This window comes from Homarus americanus, unplaced genomic scaffold (genome assembly GCF_018991925.1).
Source record: "Homarus americanus isolate GMGI-L3 unplaced genomic scaffold, GMGI_Hamer_2.0 scaffold41887, whole genome shotgun sequence".
Lineage (NCBI taxonomy): Eukaryota > Metazoa > Arthropoda > Malacostraca > Decapoda > Nephropidae > Homarus > Homarus americanus.
The window spans coordinates 58,063-80,699 of record NW_024750135.1 but is presented as its reverse complement, the minus strand read 5'-3'; the positions used below and the strand labels follow the sequence as shown (position 1 = coordinate 80,699).

At 45.7% G+C, this 22,637-nt stretch overlaps 1 protein-coding gene across 1 annotated transcript in view; it reads right to left on the bottom strand.

Annotated features, from left to right (window-relative positions):
- LOC121854004 (LIM/homeobox protein Lhx9-like) overlaps nt 1–22,637 on the bottom strand; it is a 59,646-nt gene that overhangs the window by 18,852 nt on the left and 18,157 nt on the right. Inside the window, exons 3-4 of the mRNA XM_042348392.1 lie at nt 12,124–12,310; nt 11,007–11,265 (exon numbers count right to left, since the gene is read on the bottom strand). Coding sequence (XP_042204326.1) covers nt 11,007–11,265; nt 12,124–12,310 — 446 coding nt within the window. The remainder of the gene's footprint in view (nt 1–11,006; nt 11,266–12,123; nt 12,311–22,637) is intronic.

Below are 22,637 nucleotides of genomic sequence, written 5' to 3'. Positions count from 1 at the left end.
CTACTTTAAAGCCATTATAGTATCACAAATAATGGGATCTATGCACACAAAATACACTGGTTCCTTTCAGGTTGTTTCTCTTGTGTGGGCGCGGCGGGAGGGCTAGGGTGGACCAGCCCTCAATGCCCTCCCTCCCTCTCTCCCTCCACCACCACTAGCCTCTCCCCTCTCCTCCACCACCACACTCCCTACGACACACACACACACACACACCTACGACACACACACTCACACACACACACACACACACACACACACACACACACACACACACACACACATACTTTTTCTTTTTTGTGTATTTTTGTGGATTTGTGGTCATCTGTTTAACGTTCCTGAGTGATACTAATGATATATCAGGTCTGCGGAGGTGAGTGGGCGGGTGGGTGGGCAGGTGGGTGGTTGGACGGGATGACAGATTGATGGTGGGTTGCATGTAGTGAGGCTGTTATGATTGTGGGTTCGGTTGAAAATTACCAGTTGATTTTTATTACACCATCTCTCTTAGCCTGATAATATCTACCATGTCAGACACACAGACACACACACACACACACACGCACAAAGTGATGAATTATGACGAGTCGATCTTTGTAATGTTGATGTTTATTAGGTTATGTTAACAGTACTTGAGGACAATGTTTATCACAGGGTTTAAATATTTCCGTCTACCTGTAATTACAACTAATATAAACATTAACAAAGAAAATGTTGATTATAAGTCACGTAGACGATGTTATTATTATTATTATTAGTATTAGTAGTAGTAGTAGTAGTAGTAGTAGTAGTAGTAGTAATAGTAGTAGAAGTAAAAACATTCTCATTATAGTAATAGTAATAATAATAAAAAATAATAATGATAATAATAATAATAATAATAATAATAATAATAATAATAATAATAATAATAAAACCTTCCCAATATAATAATACTAATAATATAAACGGTCTTAATAATAGTAGTAACAGTAGCAGCAGCAGTAGTAGTAAAGTTTCCCACTACCGCCGGGGTACTCGTCAGCTCCTCAATGCCCTGTACAGATTTTTTGGTGACAGTGTCCCGGCGGGGTGCCAGAATGACACAGTGTAGCGCCAGACTCCCCGTGGCCTCGGCTTCTGCCTTTTCACTCTCGTTGTGACCAAGTTTTTCCCAGGGAGATGTTGAATAAAAAGTTACTCCAGACCGGTGACAATACTTCCACCCCCCCTGCCCCGCCCCACCCCAGCACCCCCACCGCCCAGCACCCCCACTCCCTCGTTACCGATTTTGCGGGTTGTGTCGTGGGGAGCTGGACTGACGGATCAACACCGCTATTAACAATGTACTAACACCATAAAAATCCTCACTAAACGATATACATTAACTGGGATCCCGATTGATGTATATAGATCATATAATTTAGTGTATTAATTATGTGTATGGATAGTTAGATGGATAGATATAGCGTGAGTTGGTTGGGAAGGAATTGTTGTGTGGTGTGGCAACTGAGGGTATTACTAATGATGTGTGAGGCTGACGGCGTGTTGTGGAAGTGACACAATTGTGGGGCGGCGACACAGGAGGCCCTTAGATGGTCCCAGCCCTTACTGTGTACAGCCCCCCAGAGCCCTTACTCCGCCCTATACTGCAGTCAACGTATTGTAATTCTCTTTGCATTGTACACGACCTTCACCCTTCACCCCCCCCCTCCCTCCCCGTGTAAACAAACCCTTGTATAAACGAAAGAAAAATTAGATACTTTGGTCATATTTGTGAGCAATGGAATAAAAATAATAAAATGAAAGATATTAATGAGTAAAACTGAGAAATAACAGAAGCAGAGGAGAGTAGAGACAGCAGGGGTAGATAGTGGGTTGTGGTCCTCAGCGAGATACAACATGTGGGAACACAGCACGATTGAAGTGGAGGGCCGTGGTCACCTACCCTCAGACATGTGGCTGGGGCTCCTTGGGTGATTGATATATTGTTTGATTGGTAGGAAGGGGACCGAGTGTGTGGTCCTGCAGTAGTACGTGAGGGGGGGGGGGTGATAATGGTAACAGGTATCGTATTAACCTCTTGAGTCCACACCTATAAATGATGATGATGATGATTATAGAAATTATAATATTTAGCGGTTTATTGGTGGTAGTAGTGACGGCTGAAAGTGATAATGGTAGTGGCAGCAGCCTTGGCAGGTCTTTGGCAGGCAGACTAGGCAGGTCTGGCAGGCTGGCTGGACAGGTCTCTGGTAGGCAGGCAGGCTGGGCAGGTCTATGGTAGGCAGGCTGGCAGGTCTTTGGCAGGCAGACTAGGCAGGTCTGGCAGGCTGGCTGGACAAGTCTCTGGTAGGCAGGCAGGCTGGGCAGGTCTGTGGCAGGCAGGCAGGCTGGGCAGGTCTCTGGCAGTAGGGCACTGATCCTCACGCCCGCGGGAAGATGAATAAGAAGATAACGTCTTTAACAAAATCTTCAAGATGAACGATAAAGCCTTCAGCCCACCGCCTTCCTCTCACCGTCTCTCACCAACATGAGAGATCTCCCTTGTGCTCGAGTCTCACACACACACACACACACACACACACACACACACACACACACACACACACACACACACACTCACACTATCTCTCCCAACGTGTCGTATAAGAGACCCCAAGACGAGAGACATTCACAGTAAAATCTCTTGAATTTGGAGTAAAAACGAGGATTTGCTGCGCTGAATCCGGATTAAGACACAGTGTGGGTACGTGACCACGGTAAAAAAAAAGTAAAAAGACCCTGAGGGGATGTCAATAAGGGTGAGCATTTAGGGTGATTGAGGGAGATTATCGCCCCTAAAGCTCCCTAAGTTAGACACTTGTCCCCTGATATTATCTCCCCCGGCGGTTAGTGTCGTCTGGAGGGGAATATTCGTCGCGGTGGAAGAAGAAGAAGAATAAAAACGAAGAAAATCGAGAGAGTGAATGAGAGAGCTTCCTATTACCGACAACATCACTAGAGTAAGACTTGCCACTGAGCTAACGGACCCGAGTGTGTGTGTGTGTGTTGTTGACAGTGTACACCTAACCTAACCCAACCCAACCTAACTCAACCTAACCTTATCTAACCTAACCTTATCTAACCTAACCCTAACCTAACCTAACCCTAACCTAACCTTATCTAACCTAACCCTAACCTAACCTTATCTAACCTAACTTAACCTAACCCTAACCTAACTCAACCTAACCTAACCCAAACCTAACCTAACTTAACCTAACCTAACTTAACCTAACCCTAACCTAACTTAACCTAACCTTATCTACCCTAACATATCCTTACGTAACCTAACCCCATCCTGATTTTCTTCTTTACTACCCCCACTAAAATAATAATTACGGTCACTAGTGTAAATAAAAAGATAACATCAGTCGTTAACGTAAATATAACTTCAAGTAAATTATTTCACATTTTTGGGGGAGGGGATTCGATCTGTCAACAAATTCCTTCCTCAAATAGTAACTTGTGTTTATTAAAATTTATATATATATTGGTGAGGTGTATATAATTAAAATAGATCCATATATAGTAGTGAGTTATGTGTATGAGCTGCGTGTGTGTGTGTGTGTATTAAGATAAATCATACAGTTGTGTGTATTAGAGAGAGACTTCTGCTTAGCCTCACTGACGGCTCCCTTGTGTGGAGTAGCCTGAGTGTGAAGGTGGCGGCGAGCTCCTGTTACTGCCCCCCCCCCTCCTCCCTCCTCCCCAGACCACAACACACTTAAGGTGGTAATATTGACACTACATCTTGGCAACATAGTGTGTGTGTGTGTGTGTGTGTGTGTGTGTGTGTGTGTGTGTGTGTGTGTCTGTTTCAGCATTATTCAGTAGAGATAAGAGGAAAGTAGTTGTAAGTTTTGAGAGATAATTTAGAACTTGTTGAAAGAAAGATTAGGGGGTTAGTCTATAAGGAGCTCTTGATGATTAGGTATCCCCGAATATTTTACCTGATGATTAGACACCTTGATGCTCACCTGGCCTAACCTAGCCAGCCAACCAGCCAGCCAGGTGCCCGGAGCTAAACTGCCCGAGGTGTTCTTCAGTATAAACAAGTCAGCCGTTCTTTTAAGAGGCAGAAAATACCGCTCAAGAAGCCGAGTGAAAGTCAGATAAATCTTTGACTTTTGTTTACGACTAAAATATATCCTAAAATATTAAATTATTTTTCTCTGTCATGTTGTAGTTTTTGTTGTTGTAGTGATGATGGTGGAGGCGTGCACGGTCCTACGACAAAAATATTCTTGTAGTCATTTTAACATCAGAGTACCACCCCCTTCCCTTCCCTTCTCTCTCCCTTCTCCATCCCATCACCTCTTCCCTCTTCCAACACCACCTCCTCCCCCTTCCCCCATCCTTCCGCCACACATCCACCTCCTCCTTCCTTACCTTCCCCACTGTCCCCCCTCCACCCACTCCCTCCTTCTCCCTCCCCCTCCCCCCTCCACCCCGGCGGTTCTTAAAAGACAACGGCAGAACCCAAGAAGCTCCTTGAAGACCTTGAAGTTTCTGTAGCGACCAGAAGAAGGAGAAGGAACTGACTGCTGAAGGCGCGGGTGGGGGGGATGGGTGATGGGGGAGGGTTGCGAGGGGGGGATATGGTAGGAGAAGGAAGAGAGGGGTGAGGAGGAGATGGGGAAGGAGTGGGAGAGGGGTGAGAGGGGGATGGTGAAGTACGAGAGGAGTTAGAGAGGGTAGGCAAGGAGGAGGAGGAGGCCCACTCAAACGACATTGTGGCCTCAAGCATAACAGTGCCAAGCCACATCACACAACTGATCTCATAATCCAAGTAAAAAAAAACATCAACAATAACTCGGTCCATCGTCAATTGGAGTGGTTGGATTCCCTGTAGGGTGGGTTGGGGTGGGTTATGGTAAGTCCCTTTCTTGGTAGGGTGGGTTATGGTGGGTTCCTCTCTTGTTGGGGGAGGTGGGTTTGGGACTTGGGTTAGATCGTGGTGGGTTCCTCTCTTGATGTAGTGGATCGTGGTGGGTTCCTCTCTTGATGTAGTGGATCGTGGTGGGTTATGGTGGGTTCCTCTGTTGGTATAGTGTAGATCGTGGTGGGTTCTTGGTGTAGTGAGCTGTAGTGGGTTACAGTGAGCTTGGTGGTGTAGATCGTGGTGGGTTCTTGGTGTAGTGGGTTGGGGTGGGTCTTCCTCCTTCACCCACAGTTTCCACTAGGGTAAACTCATATAAATACACCCACGAGAGAGGCGAGGCTCCTCCATCATTCATTCGCCCGGAAAAATCCAGATACAAGGTACTTTTATTGAGAATTTTTACTTATGTAGATGTGGTGTGGCTATTGTGGATGTAGTGTGGCTATTGTGGATGTAGTGTGGTTTTGTGGATGTAGTGTGGCTATTGTGGATGTAGTGTGGCTATTGTGGATGTGTGGTTTTTGTGGGTGTAGTGTGGCCTTTGTGGGTGTAGTGTGGCTTTTGTGGATGTAGTGTGGCTTTTGTGGGTGTAGTGTGGCCTTTGTGGGTGTAGTGTGGCCTTTGTGGGTGTAGTGTGGCTTTTGTGGATGTAGTGTGGCTTTTGTGGGTGTAGTGTGGCTTTGTGGATGTTGGATGGATTTGTAGATTTACGGTGGCTTTTGTAAATGATGAGGATGGCCTTTGTAGATGTAAAGAATGTGTGTGTGTGTGTGTGTGTGTGTGTGTGTGTGTGTGTGTGTGTGTGTGTGTGTGTGTGTGTGTGTGTGTGTGTGTGTCCCCCCGCCCGCCCGCCGCTACACCACCACAGTTTTTGCTTTCAGTCCTTTTTTTTTAACGAACATAATGTCCAATTTACTTTTTTACAAGGTTTTTTTTCCCCCATGATGAATTTACTCATTTTTTTTATTCGCGATTAATGCTGTAAAATAGGACGATTTACTGGTACTTTTTAAATAAATTCTCGTAAACTCAACATACGATAAAATTCCCTTTACCTCATATACGATAAATTCTCAAAAGTCGAAATTCACTTACGATTAAATTTGACCTCAAGTTATGTAAATACGTTTCAATAAACTTAAAGTAATGAGAAAATAAACTTTATTTTTTGACTTGAGGAAAGATAAACCTCTGCCGGGTCAACTGTCGTATGTTATAATATATTGAGTGTGTCTGTTGCGTTTGCTCACATAAACAGACACTAATACAGACACAGGCATTTATAGACACAGACATTCTCACACAGCCAGTGACACCCTTACACAGACATTCTCAGACACCCACAGACACTCCCAGAGACACTCACACAGCCAGAGAAGTTCACAGCCACAGACACCCATCGAGTCCTTCACAGACACAGACAGCCACCGAGTCCTTCACAGACACAGACAGCCAGCGAGTCCTTCACAGACGCAGACAGCCACCGAGTCCTTCACAGCCACAGACAGCTCCTCAGTCACCAGGAGTCGGGCAGCTGTTCGGTTATCCTCTCAAAATCGTCGGGTAGGACAAGGCCTAATACCTGGTGACAGCCGCTCGCCTCACCTGGGTCAGGCCGGGAGGGTCTTGGTCTGCTACTGGGGAAGGACTGGGGTGCTGGGGAGGTACTGGGGTGCTGAGGAAGTTCTGGGGGGTACTGGGGATGTACTGGGGAGTTGGGTAAATTATGGAGTGTCGGGTAGGTTATTGGGGTACTGGGGGAAGGTGTTGGGGATATATTGGGGGAGGTACTGGGGTGTTGGGGAGGTTGTGGGGTGTTAGGGAGGTTCTGGGGTCATGGGGGGATACTGGGTAATGGCATAGGGCAGGAGGGGAAGAGTAGGGGAGAGGGAGATGAGAGGTGCAGGAGGAGGAGAGGGAGATGACAGGGTGCGGGAGGGAGGAGGAGGGAGGGAGGTGACAGGGTGCAGGAGGGAGGAGGAAGAAAAGGGGAGGTGATAGGGTGCAGGAGGGGGAGGAGGAGGGGGGGGAGGTGACAGGGTGAGGAGGGGAGGAGGGAGGGAGGTGACAGGTGGGGAGGGAGGAGTAAACAGGGAGGTGACAGGTGCAGGAGGGAGGAGGAGGGAGGGAGGTGACAGGATTGCGGGAGGAGGAGGGAGTAAACAGGAGGTGACAGGGTGCAGGAGGGAGGAGGAGGAGGGAGGTGACAGGGGTGCAGGAGGGGGAGGAGGAGGAGGAGGTGACAGGGTGCAGGAGGAGGAGGAGTAAACAGGGAGGTGACAGGGTGCAGGAGGGAGGAGGAGGAGGAGGTGACAGGGTGCAGGAGGAGGAGGAGGAAAAGGAGATGACAGGGTACAGGAGGGAGGAGGAGGGAGGAGGTGACAGGGTGCAGGAGGGAGGAGGAGGGAGGGAGGTGACAGGGTGCAGGAGGGAGGAGGAAAGGGAGGTGATAGGGTGCAGGAGGGAGGAGGAGGAGGAGGTGACAGGGTGCGGGAGGGAGGAGGAGGAAAGGGGAGGTGATAGGGTGCAGGAGGGGGAGGAGGAGGAGGGAGGTGACAGGGTGCAGGAGGGGGAGGAGGAAAAGGGAGATGACAGGGTACAGGAGGGAGGAGGAGGAGGGAGGTGACAGGGTGCAGGAGGAGGAGGAGGGGAGGGAGGTAACAGGGTGCAGGAGGGAGGGAGGAGGAAAGGGAGATGACAGGGTATAGGAGGGAGGAGATGACAGGGTGCAGGAGGAGGAGGGCAGGGAGGTGACAGGGTGCAGGAGGGGAGGAAGAGGGGGAGGGAGGTAACAGGGTGCAGGAGGGGAGGAGGAGGGGCAGGGAGGTGCCAGGGTGCAGGAGGGGAGGTGATAGTCAGCTGTGTTGGAGGTGTTCACGTCACACCATCAAACCCTCCTGCTGGTGATGACTGATGGTCCGGGGAGGTCACGCCCTTGGCACCCCTCTCACACTAACCTTGCCCCAGTGCCTGTTCCCTTGGGGATACGTCAGACACTTTTGGGCTTCATCAGGCACCCTCGGGCTTCGTGAGACACCGTCGAAGCTTCGTTAGACACCCTCGGGCTTCGTCAGATACACTCGGAACCTCGCTAGACACCGTCGGGGCCCACCAAACACCGTCGGGGCCCCACCAAACACCGTCGGGCCCCACCAAACACCGTCGGGGCCCACCAAACACCGTCGGGGCCCCACCAAACACCGTCGAGACCCCACCAAACACCGCGGGGTAAGAGAGACACACACACGACACCTCGCCACAGTAATAAGCAGTAGTAGTGACGGTGGCCACAAAGAGGGGAGGCGCCTCTATGGTCCACCGACAAAAGGGTTACACGGATAAATAGCTGCGCCTTGCCCCCGTGCCCGCTGTGTTGAACTGTGGCCAGACTCCCCGCAGCACTAGCCAGCCAGTCAGACAACTAGTTATACAGTTAGCCAGCCAGTTATACAATCAGTCAGCCAGTCAGTCATGCAGTCAGCCCTCAGTGCCCCAGGTTGGAGCTGCGTCTTACTGGGTAGGTTTTAGAGTTCACGTTTTTAATGCCGTCACTCACAACTCCTTTCCATCACTCACTCCTCCTCTCCGTCACTCACAACTCCTCTCCATCACTCACTCCTCTCCATCACTCACTCCTCCTCTCCGTCACTCACAATTCTCTCCATCACTCACTCCTATCCGTCACTCACAACTCCTATCCGTCACTCACAACTCTTCTCCGTCACTCACAATTCTCTCCTCACTCTCCATCCTCTCCGTCACTCACAACTCCTCTCCGTCACTCACAATTCCTCTCCGTCACTCGCAACTCCTCTCCGTCCTCACCAACTCCTCTCCGTCACTCACAACTCTTCTCCGTCACTCACAACTCTTCTCCGTCACTCACAATTCCTCTCCGTCACTCGCAACTCCTCTCCGTCACTCACAACTCCTCTTCGTCACTCGCAACTCCTCTCCGTCACTCACAACTCCTGTTCGTCACTAACAACTCCGCGTCACTCACAACTCTTCTCCTTCACTCACAACTCTTCTCCTTCACTCACAACTCTTCTCCTTCACTCACAACTCCTCTCCGTCACTCGCAACTCCTGTCCGTCACTAACAACTCCTCCCCGTCACTCACAAGTCTTTACCGTCACTCACACCCATTCATCAGTCTCTCCGGCACTCAAAGGAAGACTGACATATCAACAAGTCATGTATAGAATATTTTGAATTGTCGCTTCATGATAGAATGTAAAAAAGTAAATACATTTGACGTGAATTAATATTAAAAGTCACTCTTTATCACAATCATCCTTGGACGGTGGTGGCGTCTCGTGGGTTAGGTTAGGTTAGATGCCGTCTACAACAGTACCGTGGCCACAAGAGTACCGTGGCCACAAGAGTACCGTGGCCACCCAGCAGTCGCCGGACACACCAAGCTTTAATAATTCATCCTGACTCCCCGGAGATCGATACACAAGAGAACAGTCAGGACCCGAGATGTCTTATGTAAACAAACAACGATAACAACACGACCACAAGTGAAGGGTAAATGTTGATAATAATGGACACACACACACACACACACACACACACACACACACACACACACACCGTAACCAGTTGCTGGAGAGTGATTTTATATCATATTTTTACTCCTCATCCTCACATAAAAAAAACAACAACTTTATTTTCATCTTAAGTCTACTCTGAACGATGAATTATAATCACATCTATCACGAAACATTAAGGAAACAAGTTATAGATTAATAAAAAAACGAAAAAATATGACTAAATACAAGACAATGTTACCTCTATCACCACTACCAGCAGCCAACAACACCCCTCCCTCCCCCCTAGAGAAGCTGTGTGAATGGCGGCTCTGGTGAGGGTGGGGGGCGCGGCCAGCCAACCCACTGTTTGTACTGAACACACAATAACAATCAATATGTGAGGGATGACGGGGTTGTTATCATTGTGCGCGCCCGGAAAACCAGCATATGTTGCCCGAATTATACACTTGGGGGCGTCAATCGTGTCTTGTTAGGGAGCTCTGTTGGGGTGAGGAGGGGAGGGGTGAGGAGAGTGTGGGGTGAGGAGGGGAGGGGTGGGGTGAGAGGGGTGAGGAGAGAGGTGTAAAAAGGGAAGAAGAAGAAGATGAAGAGGAGGAAGTGGAGGGGATATATTGTAGAAGGACAGGAGAAAAAGGAAAAGCGAGAAGGATTAGGAGAGGTGGAGAAGAGGAGGAGTAGTAGTAGAGGGGGAGAATACAATGTAGAAAGGGGAAGAAGAGACTTTAATCACTACTTTCACCACCATCATCATCAACCACCACCATCAACCACCACCACTACTACGACTACCACCACCACTACTACCACCACCACTACTACCACCACCACTACTACCAGCACCACCACCACCACCACTACTACCACCACCACTACTACCACCACTATCACCACCACTACCAGCACCACGCCTGCCTCTTAAAGGTTCGTAAAAGTCCTGAGTATATTTACAGCGGCCCACAACACCAAGACGCTCCTTCCTCCCGCCAGTAATTAACCGCCGATGGTCCTCAGATCCCGGGATAGGTGAGATAGGACGGCTAGGAGCGGGTTAGAGACTACCTGGGATAGGATGGTTTGAAGAGGCTAGGCGCGGGTTAAAGGCTAGGAGAGAGAGGTTAACTGGGGTAGATGGGTTAAGACGGCCGGGAGAGGGTTAGAGGCTAGTTAGGATAGGTGAGATAAGACAGGTAGGAGAGGGTTAGAGGCTAGCAAGTTGGAGATAGCTAGATGAATAGCAAACGTGAAGAGACGGCAAAAAAAACATTAAAACTAACAAAGAAAACGAGAAGAGGAGCATGATAAAGAAAACGAGAAAGAGGAGCATGATAAAGAAAACGAGAAAGAGGAGCATGATAAAGAAAACGAGAAGAGGCTCATAACAAAGAAAACGAGAAGAGGAGGAGCATAATCATAAAGAAAACGAGAAGAGGAGGAGCATAATCATAAAGAAAACGAGAAGAGGAGGAGCATAATCATAAAGAAAACGAGAAGAGGAGGAGCATAATCATAAAGAAAACGAGAAGAGGAGGAGCATAATGAACACTTACTCATATTAGTGTCCATCGGTTCGTCTTTTGGCTTTCGCTTTCTCGGTCTCCCCTTGTGGTGTGTCCCGACCCCGTTGTAATACTGGATTTTGGCCCCGTGATCTGGGGGAGGGAACCCCTGGAGGATCTCTGGGGGCAGGTGGGGGTGCACACCATGGTGAGGGTGGGGCAGGGGACCAGGGGGCAGTGGGGCACCCGGCAGCGCCCCAGGAGGCATGCCCATAGGGGTGACATACCCACTCTCGAGTAATGTTGACATCTGTTGGGGTAAAAGAGATATAATATTTAATAGACAGAGGTACAATATTTAACAGATATGGGCATAATACAACAAACTGGGGTATACTATAGCGGACAGGGGTATACTATAGCGGACAGGGGTATACTTTAGCGGACAGGGGTATACTATAGCGGACAGGGGTATACTATAGCGGACAGGGGTATACTATAGCGGACAGGGGTATACTATAGCGGACAGGGGTATAATACTTAAAGAGACAAGTATGATATTTGAGAGACAACTATAATAACATTTGATGCTAGCTATAACCTTTAGTAGGTATCGACACAAATATTATAACGAATGATATAACATGTACTATATATATATATATATATATATATATATATATATATATATATATATATATATATATATATATATATATATATATATATATATATATATATATATATATATATATATTTATTTATTTATTTATTTTTTATGGAACACCCTATAACAGATGAGATAAACCAAATGATATGTATCTTGTGTAAATAACGATTACTGTTGGTGATTTGCATTGTTGGATCCTCGGCTCATTTGCATACACCTGATATTAATTTGCAACATATGATATACACGTGTTGCATAGATAAACAGCTATAAATTGATAAACACGTGTTGCATAGGTAAGCAGTTGTAATTTGATAACAGGTTTTGCATAAGTTAACAACTGTAAACAATGGTAAACACGTGTTTCATAGGTAAACAATTGTAAATTGATGAACAGGTGTTAACATTTGTAAACAGTGTATACGTGTAATTTATTTTGCACCTGACTGTAAGACCTGTGTGCGTGTGTGTAACTCAACACTGTACCTGCAGACTCACCTGGTAATGGTCCCTGCAGTAGATCAAGGGACCACTCATACCGAACTGGTCACCCTTGGTCAGCTGAACATTACAGTGAGCGCAGGTGAAGCACTGAACGTGGTACACAAACTCTCTGGCCCGCATCACTAACTCCGAGCTGCTGATGGCCTGTGAACATCGTGCACATCGCCGCATGCTGAACAACCTGTACAATAGAGAGAACATGGGAGTTAGTTGAAGAACATGTGAACACAGGAAGAAAACGAGTATTAATTGCATCGTAAACAACTTGTGTACAACGAAGAATAGACGTGAACAATATAATAATGGTGGTACACTGGTAACGCGCATAACTCTCACCAATATGTCAAGGGTTCGAGCCTCGGCCCAGACACACGTGAGATGGCTATTGTTATCCAATGTGACCCTCACTACCAAACACCACAGGTTTCCCAGTCCTTGGTTTCCTCCTGTACTAACATTGGATAGGCCGCCCAAACGACTAGCAAGCTGATAAGTGGCGAATATGATAAAAAAATAATAATAATAATAATAAAATACATTTGAAGAAAAACAAAAGAGTTAATCCTCAAAAAGAAAATGGAAGAGAGAGAAAACGAAGAGGTAAATTGGCCGTAACTTAAGAAAAAAAGAGAGTGCATTTGCTCTCTCTCTCACTCAGGAAACGTTTTTATAATATAAGTATAATAATTAAGTTTTTATTTAAAGAACGAAATTTTTATAGTCTGACATCTGGATAAGTGTGTGGGGGGAAGGGGGAAGGAAGTTTGTCTCCGTACTCAGGTGAGATGGAAGGAGTCTGTCAGTCTGTATACACCTGTCCCGGGGGGGGGGGGTTACAATGATGAGTACTTTTTTGCCTTAACCAAACCTAACCTAACCTCCTTCAATTCCTCCCGCATGTACACTTGAACATTATATTATTGAATGTGACACTGCCAAAAACTTCAGGCCACCTGGCATATTGTATCATGAACTGTGTAATTACTACATTGAATCAGGAGTGTTTGAGGACATTCTTGCTGTTTATCCCAAATTTGCTGCTGGTCCACACTGATTGGTCCTCAAATAACAACAAGACTTCTACTGTATATGAACCTCTGTCCTGTGTGGCAGTTAACAGTGATATCACCCACATGACTCTGACCTATATATACTATTAATGAACATGATCTATTTCTTTGTGTATGAACCTGTGTCCTGTGTGGCAGTGAGAAGTGATACCACCCTCAGTGTCAAGACCTTATTGAATTACTCAGAATAGGCAAACTGTACTCCAAGCTTTGCCGGTAAATTTGTTATCCGTTAAACTCTCTTCTTCACCCCATTCTCTCTCTCTTCCTCTATCTTTCCCTCACTCACTCCCTCCCTCCATTTATACCTCTCTCACTCCCTCCTTCCCTCACTCACTTCCCATTCCTTCCTTCCCTCTCCCTCTCTTTCCCTCCCTCACATATTAGAAGTCACTCCCTCCCTCCCTCCCTCCTGCCTGCCTGCTTGCCTGCCTTCCTTCCCACAGCACCTCACTTTCCTCCCTCCCTCCACCACCAGCAGTATCACCTTCGTCAATATATTAAGTCGTGTACAAAAAAAGAGGAGGGTGAGGTTTAACCAATCAGGGCGGGGCTAGCTGTCACGTGACCCCGCCTCCCATCACGTGATTGGCTGATAACATCATAGTGGCTGGTACGGTCGGTTGACTACTTTGAGGGCGGTTGTTTCTGAATGAAAATTAGTTTGTTGAAGTGTCCGAACATATTGTAACACTATGGGTCACCTGAAGATTAGACACCCTAGCTTATTTCACCTGAAGGCAACAAGAGAGAGAGAGAGAGAGAGAGAGAGAACACACCATCATCCATTCTATTATCAGCTATCGTCGCTGTTACTCTCTGGGGCAGAGCTGTGCTTGTCTGGGGGTGATCAAAAGGCACGTAGAATTTTTTCTCTGGGGGTGGGGAAGTCTGAGAATGGACCTGGGATATGGGCATGGCTGGGGTTACTATGAGTGATGTCAGGGCATGTCTAAGGGGTGTTTTTGACCTTTCTCTCTGGGTGATGTCTGGGGTTATATGGAAATTCAGCTGGATATAATATTTTCTAACCTTATCTATGGATCTCAGGGGACATATCTGAAATATCTCTTGGGGATAGATTCAACGACTCATCCCCTTACGAAAAGCAACAAAAAACTTCCCTAACCTTATCTAGGGGACACCAGGGGTAATATCAAGTTTCTCTGGGGATAAAGTAAATTACAGCTGCATATTACCTTATCTGAATTTATCTGTGGGGACATCAGGGGGAGGGAGGGAGGGATATCTCGGAGGGGGAAAGAGGGATACCTGGGAGGACCATTAGGTGGGGGGGGAGGGGAGGAAGGAATCTGAGGGTGTCTTCCAAATCCAGTTACGCATCATTGGGGGGAAATCTTTTGACCTTATCTGGGGGAAGAGGGTGTGTGTGGGGGAGGGGGTGTGTGTGGGGGAGAGGGTGTGTGTGGGGGAGGGGGCTGGGGGCGTCTTGATGTTTCGTCTGGCGGGTGTCAACAGGATTCAGCTGCTTACGAGAGCTATTTGTCCAACACTGTATCCAAGGTTGTCTGTCGCCTCGTCTGGATAAGAGAAGTATTTTTCTTGAGTTTTTTTTAGTGTGTGTGTGTGTGTGTGTGTGTGTGTGTGTGTGTTATTTTCTCCCTGTAAGTACACTCAGTCTCACTTTACCTGCGTATTGTGTCTGTTTTATAAGTGTAAAGTGTAAATTATGATCCATGATGCTGCTATCTGTATAAGTATAGCATTGAGAGTTTTCCACACACACACACCAACATCCCTGATCTAACATATTTCCTCACCAAACGGGAAACAGACGAAGTGATATCGACAAACCAGTTCCTCCCCCTCCCTCCCTCCTCCCCTCCCCCTCCCTCCCCCTCCCCTCCAACCGTTCGTGTGTTTCATATTGTCTCTCGTTTTTCTTCTGTTTTATTTGGGAGGTAAATTGTATAGTACACACAGTAGACAAAAAACAGTATGGATTAAAAAAAAACAACACCCCAAAAAACACACACACACACCAGATATGATTAGAGAGAGAGAGAGAGAGAGAGAGAGAGCCAAAACCCCAACACACACACACACACACACACACACACACACCACTCTCTCAGCGCTATCAAACACTCCTCTCAGCTCTACTATTTCTCAGTATCGTTATGTTAAACTATCTCCCTCACAAACAATAATAACCGGTCGGAAATATCGCTCCGGGTCATAATGTGGCGATAAATAGTAATTAACCTACCAAAAAATCGTCCGAGAATAATGTAGCGATTAGGGCTGAATTAAAATTTCCGCGGAAGTGTAATAAAGAAATTGAAGTTTTGTTATTGAAATATTTGTGTATTTTTGTGTTTTATCGCGATACAACAACAGCTGCCGAGCGTCCAGGCGTGTCGGTGAGGTTCTTGTGTGTGAGACAGAGAGATAAAGTGAGTAAAGTAGATAAATAGAGAGAGATAAGCGTAACCTAACCTAACCTAACACCCAGCTAACTTAACCTAACACCCAGCTAACCTTACCGAATCTAACACCCAGCTAACCTAACCTAATCTAACACCCAGCTAACCTAACCTAATCTAACACCCAGCTAACCTAACCTAATCTAACACCCAGCTAACCAAACCTAACCTCACCTAACACCCAGCTAACCAAACCTAACCTAACACCCAGCTAACCTAACCTAACCTAACACCCAGCTAACCTAACCTAACCTAACACCCAGCTAACCTAACCAAACTTAACGTCAACCTAACCAAACGTAACTTAACCTAACCTATCTTTACCTAACAGCAACCTAACCTAACCTAACCTAACCTAATCTAACTAAAGAGAGAAGAACAATTAAGCTGACCCGACGCGTCTAAACAATAGCTAAGAGAACAGACTTCCTTCCATCCGTCCGTCCGTCCACCCATCCGTCCGCCCGCCCGCCCGTCCGTTTACCCGAAAAGTAGACAGAGAAACAAAAACAGAATCACTTGGACGACAAAAAACGGGGAAGGGGTGTGTGTTGGAGGGAGTGAGGGAGGATGGAGGGAGAGAGGTGTGTGTGTGGTGGAGGAAGGTATGGGAAGATGGAATAAGGTGTGTAGGAGGGATTGATGGAGGAAGGTGTGTGTGTCTGTGTGTGTGTCTGTATGAAGAAGGTGTGGGAGTGATGGAGTGAGGGAGTGAAGGAGGGTCTGCCCAGTAGCAGGAGATAATCAACTCCCTCTGATAAAACAGGTTAGGTCCGGCCACCAGCTGTCCCCCGCCACTACCACTACGATTCATCCTGCCACCATCGCCTCGACCCACCGCGCCACCCCATCTTACTCGTCTGGTCACTGATAACACGAGACACAGCCCGGGAAATGGATGGTGGTGAGAGTCTCGGGGGGGAGGGGGGGGGTGGAGGGGGGTATCGCTTGGAGATTAGACAGATTAGACGCTCTTAGCTTATTTCACCTGGAGATTAAATATCCTAACCTAACCTAATTTAACATCAGCCTAACCTAACCTATCCTAACCTAACCTAATTTAACATCAGCCTAACCTAACCTATCCTAACCTAACCTAATTTAACATCAGCCTAACCTAACCTATCCAATCCTAATCTAATCTAATTTAACATCAGCCTAACCAAACCTAACCTAACCTTACCTGAAGATTAGAAAGACACTTTTCACCTGAACATTAACCGCGTTAACCTAACCTAACCTAACCGAACCCATCCAGGATTATTAGAGACAATGGGTAGGTGTAAATATGTAGACTAGTGTGGTGGTGATGGTGATGGTGGTGGTGGTGATGTCGGTGGTGGTGGTGATGTTGGTGGTGGTGGTGATGTTGTTGTTGGTGGACATGACAAACAGTGTTGCTGGAATAAGTAACTGAATATCAACTTTAGTAATACATTAGGTTAGGTTAGGGATTCGTCAGGTTAAGTTAGGTTAGGTTAGCATTAGGGTGGTGCATTAATCTTTAGTCAACTTAAAAGATAGAAAAATAAACCGCTACCGGAGTCTCTAATTGAATACCTTGAACTTGTGTTGAGTATTAACTGAAGTTTTAATATTTTATGAACTTAAAGATGGCTATCGTGTTGCTTGACCACCAGACTCTATGAATCTTTAATCTAACACATGAGTAGCTGCTTTGATGTGTGTGTGGTGATTATTAGCGCGAAATATGAATCACCTGGAGAATTTGGCTCCCTTAATTTATATTTCACCTGGTGATTAAATACCCGTAACGCTATACCTGGGGCGATTGGTTAGCTTTAGGTTATTTTAGGTTGGGTTAGGTTAGGTTAGGTTAGGTTAGGTTAGGTTAGGTTAGGTTAGGTTAGGTTAGGTTAGGTTAAGGCGCTAATCTTCAGGTGATCCCATGGAACACATCGAGCTGGCGGAGAATGTTAATGCAATGTTGATGCTATTTTATCTCTCCATCATCTTTCATTTATCTTCGTGTTTCTTGGGTCTTATTGTCTCTTTTATCTTCGTATCTGTGAAGTTGTGAGGTGCCCCCTCCCCTTCTTCATCCCCCTCCCTCCCTCCCTCTCCCCTTTCCCTCCTCCCCTCCTCCTCCCCCTCCCTTCATCCCTTTCCCCTCCTCCACCACCCCTCCTTCCCCCCCTCCTCCACCACCCCTTCTTCCCCCTCCTCCACCATCCCTCCTCCCCCACTCTCCCTCCCCCTCCTTCCCTCCTCCACGTTTCCTTACACACGAGGAAATTCCAAAAAAGTGCTGTCAGAAAACCAGTTGTGTGGAGGAGGTGAACTGACGAGGTTCCAGAGATCACCTGCAGATACACCTCCCATTAATTTATTTCACCTGGTGATTAACCACCCCAACCTAATCTAACGCTAATCTAAAACACTAACCTAACGTAAAATAGCCTAACCTAACTTTGACCTAACTTAACCTAACCTAACCTAACGCTAACGCTAACCTAACCTAACTTAACGCCCAGGTAATGTTAAAGTGGTTAGTTTTCAGGTAAATTAACTAGGGGTGGCGAGTCATTCAGTTGCTCCAGACTACATCAAGGAAAACGTTTCAGTCCAAATTACCTTCAAATGACCCTTAACTACACACAAAATTACCTTCAAACTTCATTCCTTATATAATTCGTCTAACTCAATATCAACCTTTTATATATCCTATAATATTTATAAATTTCCGATACAATTTATTCGTCTTGACTTTTTTCCCCAGTAAAGATTATATTGCAACGTATAATTACGATCTCTGACTTAATTTACCTTAATTATAGAGCACATACCTAAATATATACTAATAATGATATGGCATTTTAAAAACCTTCCAAAAAAGTAATTAATAATTTTTAAGTCAATTTTATCTTTTCTGTTTCATTCATTTTTATGCGGTTTATTTATTTATTTATTCGTTCATTTATGTTGTGTAGTTTATTTATTTATTTTATTATTTATTTATATATTTCGTTATTTATCATAAGTTGTAGTTTTGATTTATATTCGCGATCCCTCAGTGTTGATATTATGAAGATGTATTTTACTGCGCTTCATCAACTAGTTCTCATTTCAACGCGGATTAAAAAGTTCATAGATACACTAAGTCAGCCGAGAGATAAAAAAGAGATATATCTCCCACGACAGCAACAAGAGGAGAGATAACCATTGAACTCCTCTCAGAATCCCTTAACGTGACTAAAATTGGGGTAATTTTTTAAGAAAGTTTTGGTGCATGGGACTGTGAACGCGACCGCCGCCATCTTGAATCCTCCCGTGACGTCATAAGAGGCGGGACGAAGAAGAACAAGAGACGATAGAATAATAAAGATAAGTGAAGGAGTAATAGAGATAAAGAGAGAATAACGAAGATAAGAGATATGAGAGATGTGGAGATAAAGGACAAGAACCAGGAAGTAAAATGTAATAAATGGAAGAACAGTAAAATAAATCACTGATAATGGATGGACCAAAGACGTAACAGAAGAAGGAATAAAACCTAGATAAGATACGATAAAAAGGGGAAGAAGAAGAAGAAGAATAAGAAGAAACAAACCGGAGAATAATGACGTAGACAAAAATATAGCGAAACAAAAACAACTTCGACAAAAAACAATCTTACAATACCAGTTTTAAAGTAACAAGTAATAAATAAAACGACAAAGAAGATTAATAAGGACTAATGGAAGTATTATGAACGGGAGGAGACAGCCATAAACGAGAATAAATGAGGGGGATGAGAGAGATAGAGGAGGTGATAATTTGTGGAGGACAGAATTGTTAAAATATGTAAATAGACTGACGAGAGAGAGAGAGAGAGAGATAGATAACACGAGTCCTATAGAGATAACACGAGTCCTATGGAGATAACACGAGTCCTATGGAGATAACACGAGTCCTATGGAGATAACACGAGTCCTATGGAGATAACACGAGTCCTATGGAGATAACACGAGTCCTATAGAGATAACACGAGTCCTATAGAGATAACACGAGTCCTATGGAGATAACACGAGTCCTATGGAGATAACATGAGCCCTATAGAGATATCACGAGTCCTATAGAGATAACACGAGTCCTATGGAGATAACACGAGTCCTATGGAGATAACACGAGTCCTATAGAGATAACACGAGTCCTATGGAGATATCACGAGTCCTATAGAGATAATACGAGTCCTATAGAGATAACACACTATGGAGATAACACGAGTCCCATGGAGATAACACGAGTCCTATAGAGATAACACGAGTCCTATAGAGATAATACGAGTCCTATAGAGATATCACGAGTCCTGTAGAGATAACACGAGTCCTGTAGAGATAACACGAGTCCTGTAGAGATAACACGAGTCCTGTAGAGATAACACGAGTCCCGTAGAGATAACACGAGTCCCGTAGAGATAACACGAGTCCTGTAGAGACAACACGAGTCCTATAGAGATAACACGAGTCCTATAGAGATACACGAGTCCCGTAGAGATAACAGTCCCGTAGAGATAACACGAGTCCTGTAGAGACAACACGAGTCCTATAGAGATATCACGAGTCCTATGGAGATAACACGAGTCCTATAGAGATAACACGAGTCCCGTAGAGATAACACGAGTCCCATAGAGATAACAGAGTCCTATAGAGATAACACGAGTCCTATAGAGATAACGAGTCCTGTAGAGATAACACGAGTCCTATAGAGATAACACGAGTCCTATAGAGATAACACGAGTCCTGTAGAGATAACACGAGTCCTGTAGAGATAACACGAGTCCTATAGAGATAACACGAGTCCTGTAGAGATAACACGAGTCCTATGGAGATAACACGAGTCCTATAGAGATAACACAAGTCCTGTAGAGATAACACGAGTCCTATGGAGATAACACGAGTTCTATAGAGATATCACGAGTCCTATGGAGATAACACGAGTCCTATAGAGATAACACGAGTCCCGTAGAGATAACACGAGTCCTATGAGAATAACACGAGTCCTATAGAGATATCACGAGTCCTATAGAGATATCACGAGTCCTATGGAGATAACACGAGTCCTATAGAGATAACACGAGTCCTATAGAGACAACACGAGTCCTGTAGAGATAACACGAGTCCTATGGAGATAACACAAGTCCTATAGAGATAACACGAGTCCTGTAGGAATGTAGTGCTGAGTCCTAACACATCAAGCAGAAGGTGTTAAGTGTGTCCGGACAGTACTAGTGCCCAACCTACCAGTATCTTCTTCCTCTTCTTTCCTCTTCCTCTTCTTTCCTCTTCCTCTTCCTCCTCCTCCTCCACTAGTACCCAGCTCCACCTCCTCTTCCTCTTGCTCCACTAGTACCCCCTCCTCCTCCTCCTCCTCCTCCACTAGTACCCAGCTCCACCTCCTCTTCCTCTTCCTCCTCCTCCACTAGTACCCAGCTCCACCTCCTGCTCCACTAGTACCCCCCCCTTCCTCCTCCTCCTCCACTAGTACCCAGCTCCACCTCCTCTTCCTCTTGCTCCACTAGTACCCCCCCCCTCCTCCTCCTCCTGGCGGGGTCACGACACAACTAATGCATTAGAGGTGTCTTGTGTCTGGCAGTAACTCGGCCACATCGGTGCTAGAAGAACCTGAACCCCGGCACCACTGCAGCCGGCCTGCCTCTCCTGCCGGCTTGCCTCTCCTGCCGGCATGCCTCTCTTGCAGGCCTGCCTCTCCTGCCGGTCTGCCTCTCCTGCCGGCATGCCTCTCTTGCAGGCCTGCCTCTCCTGCCGGTCTGCCTCTCCTGCCGGCTTGTCCCTTCTGTCGGCCTGCCCGTCCTTCCGGCCTGCCCCTCCTGAACCTAACCTAACCACACCACGATCGTCTTATACTCTTATATTCTTTCCTTTAAATGTTTACCAAACTTGTCCAACATTACGGTGAAATAAACAACACAGGGGAACCAACAATATTTTACCATCCTTTAATTATTTACCTGAAGACAATAAACTCCAGGTGTTCAGATGCTAATTAGTAAATATTTTTAAAATTATTTTTTTTATTCAATTTACCTGACAACGAAAAATTCCAGGTAATATATGCAATTTTTTTTCTTTAATCAGTTTTTTTTTTTTTTACGTTGGGACTAAAAAAAATAAGGGACTGGGAAAAAAATAATGAGGTACTATTTCTCTATTCCATTTACCTGGTAACGAAAAATTCCAGGTAATATATGCAATTTTTTTTCTTTAATCAGTGAGTTTTTTTTTACGTTGGGACTAAAAAAAATAAGGGACTGGACAAAAATAATGAGGTACTATTTCTCTATTCCATTTACCTGGTAACGAAAAATTCCAGGTATGAAAATTGTAATCATGTTATAATCTCATCTTAATTACGTCTTCCATCTGGCCTTATCATCCGGCTTGTGTGTTTCGTTGTTATCGTCGTGGTTATATCCGGCTCGAATATAATTGTTATTGTAGACATTATATCCGGCTCGAGTATCATTGTTTTTGTAGACGTTATATCCGGCTCGAGTATCATTGTTTTTGTAGACGTTATATCCAGCTCGAGTATCATTGTTTTTGTAGACGTTATATCCGGCTCGAGTCTCGTTCACAAGTGGCTACATCCGGCTGCAGTTACCCAAGATAACCATCACACAGCTGTTACGTCTACATAAAATCCGCGAAAGTTAAATATTAATAGAAAAACTATATCCGGTTTTCTTTTCCTAAGGGGACGATGGTAGAGAGGGGGGGGGGCGAGGGGAAGGGGGTGACAAAGGGAGGGTAGGTGGGGCAGGGGGGACAGAGGGAGGGGATAAGAGGGGGAAGGGGAGAGGGGGTCATTGTGTTTTGCAGGGAAGTAGTGGATAGTTCTGTAAAAAAAAAATGGGATCACCTGAAGAAAAGACACCCCCTCTCCTCCTAGTCTAAACCCTGAGTTATCATCTCTTAGTTCAAGCTGCCGGCTCTTATCTCCTGATCTACGTCCCCCAGCCCGCGGTCCT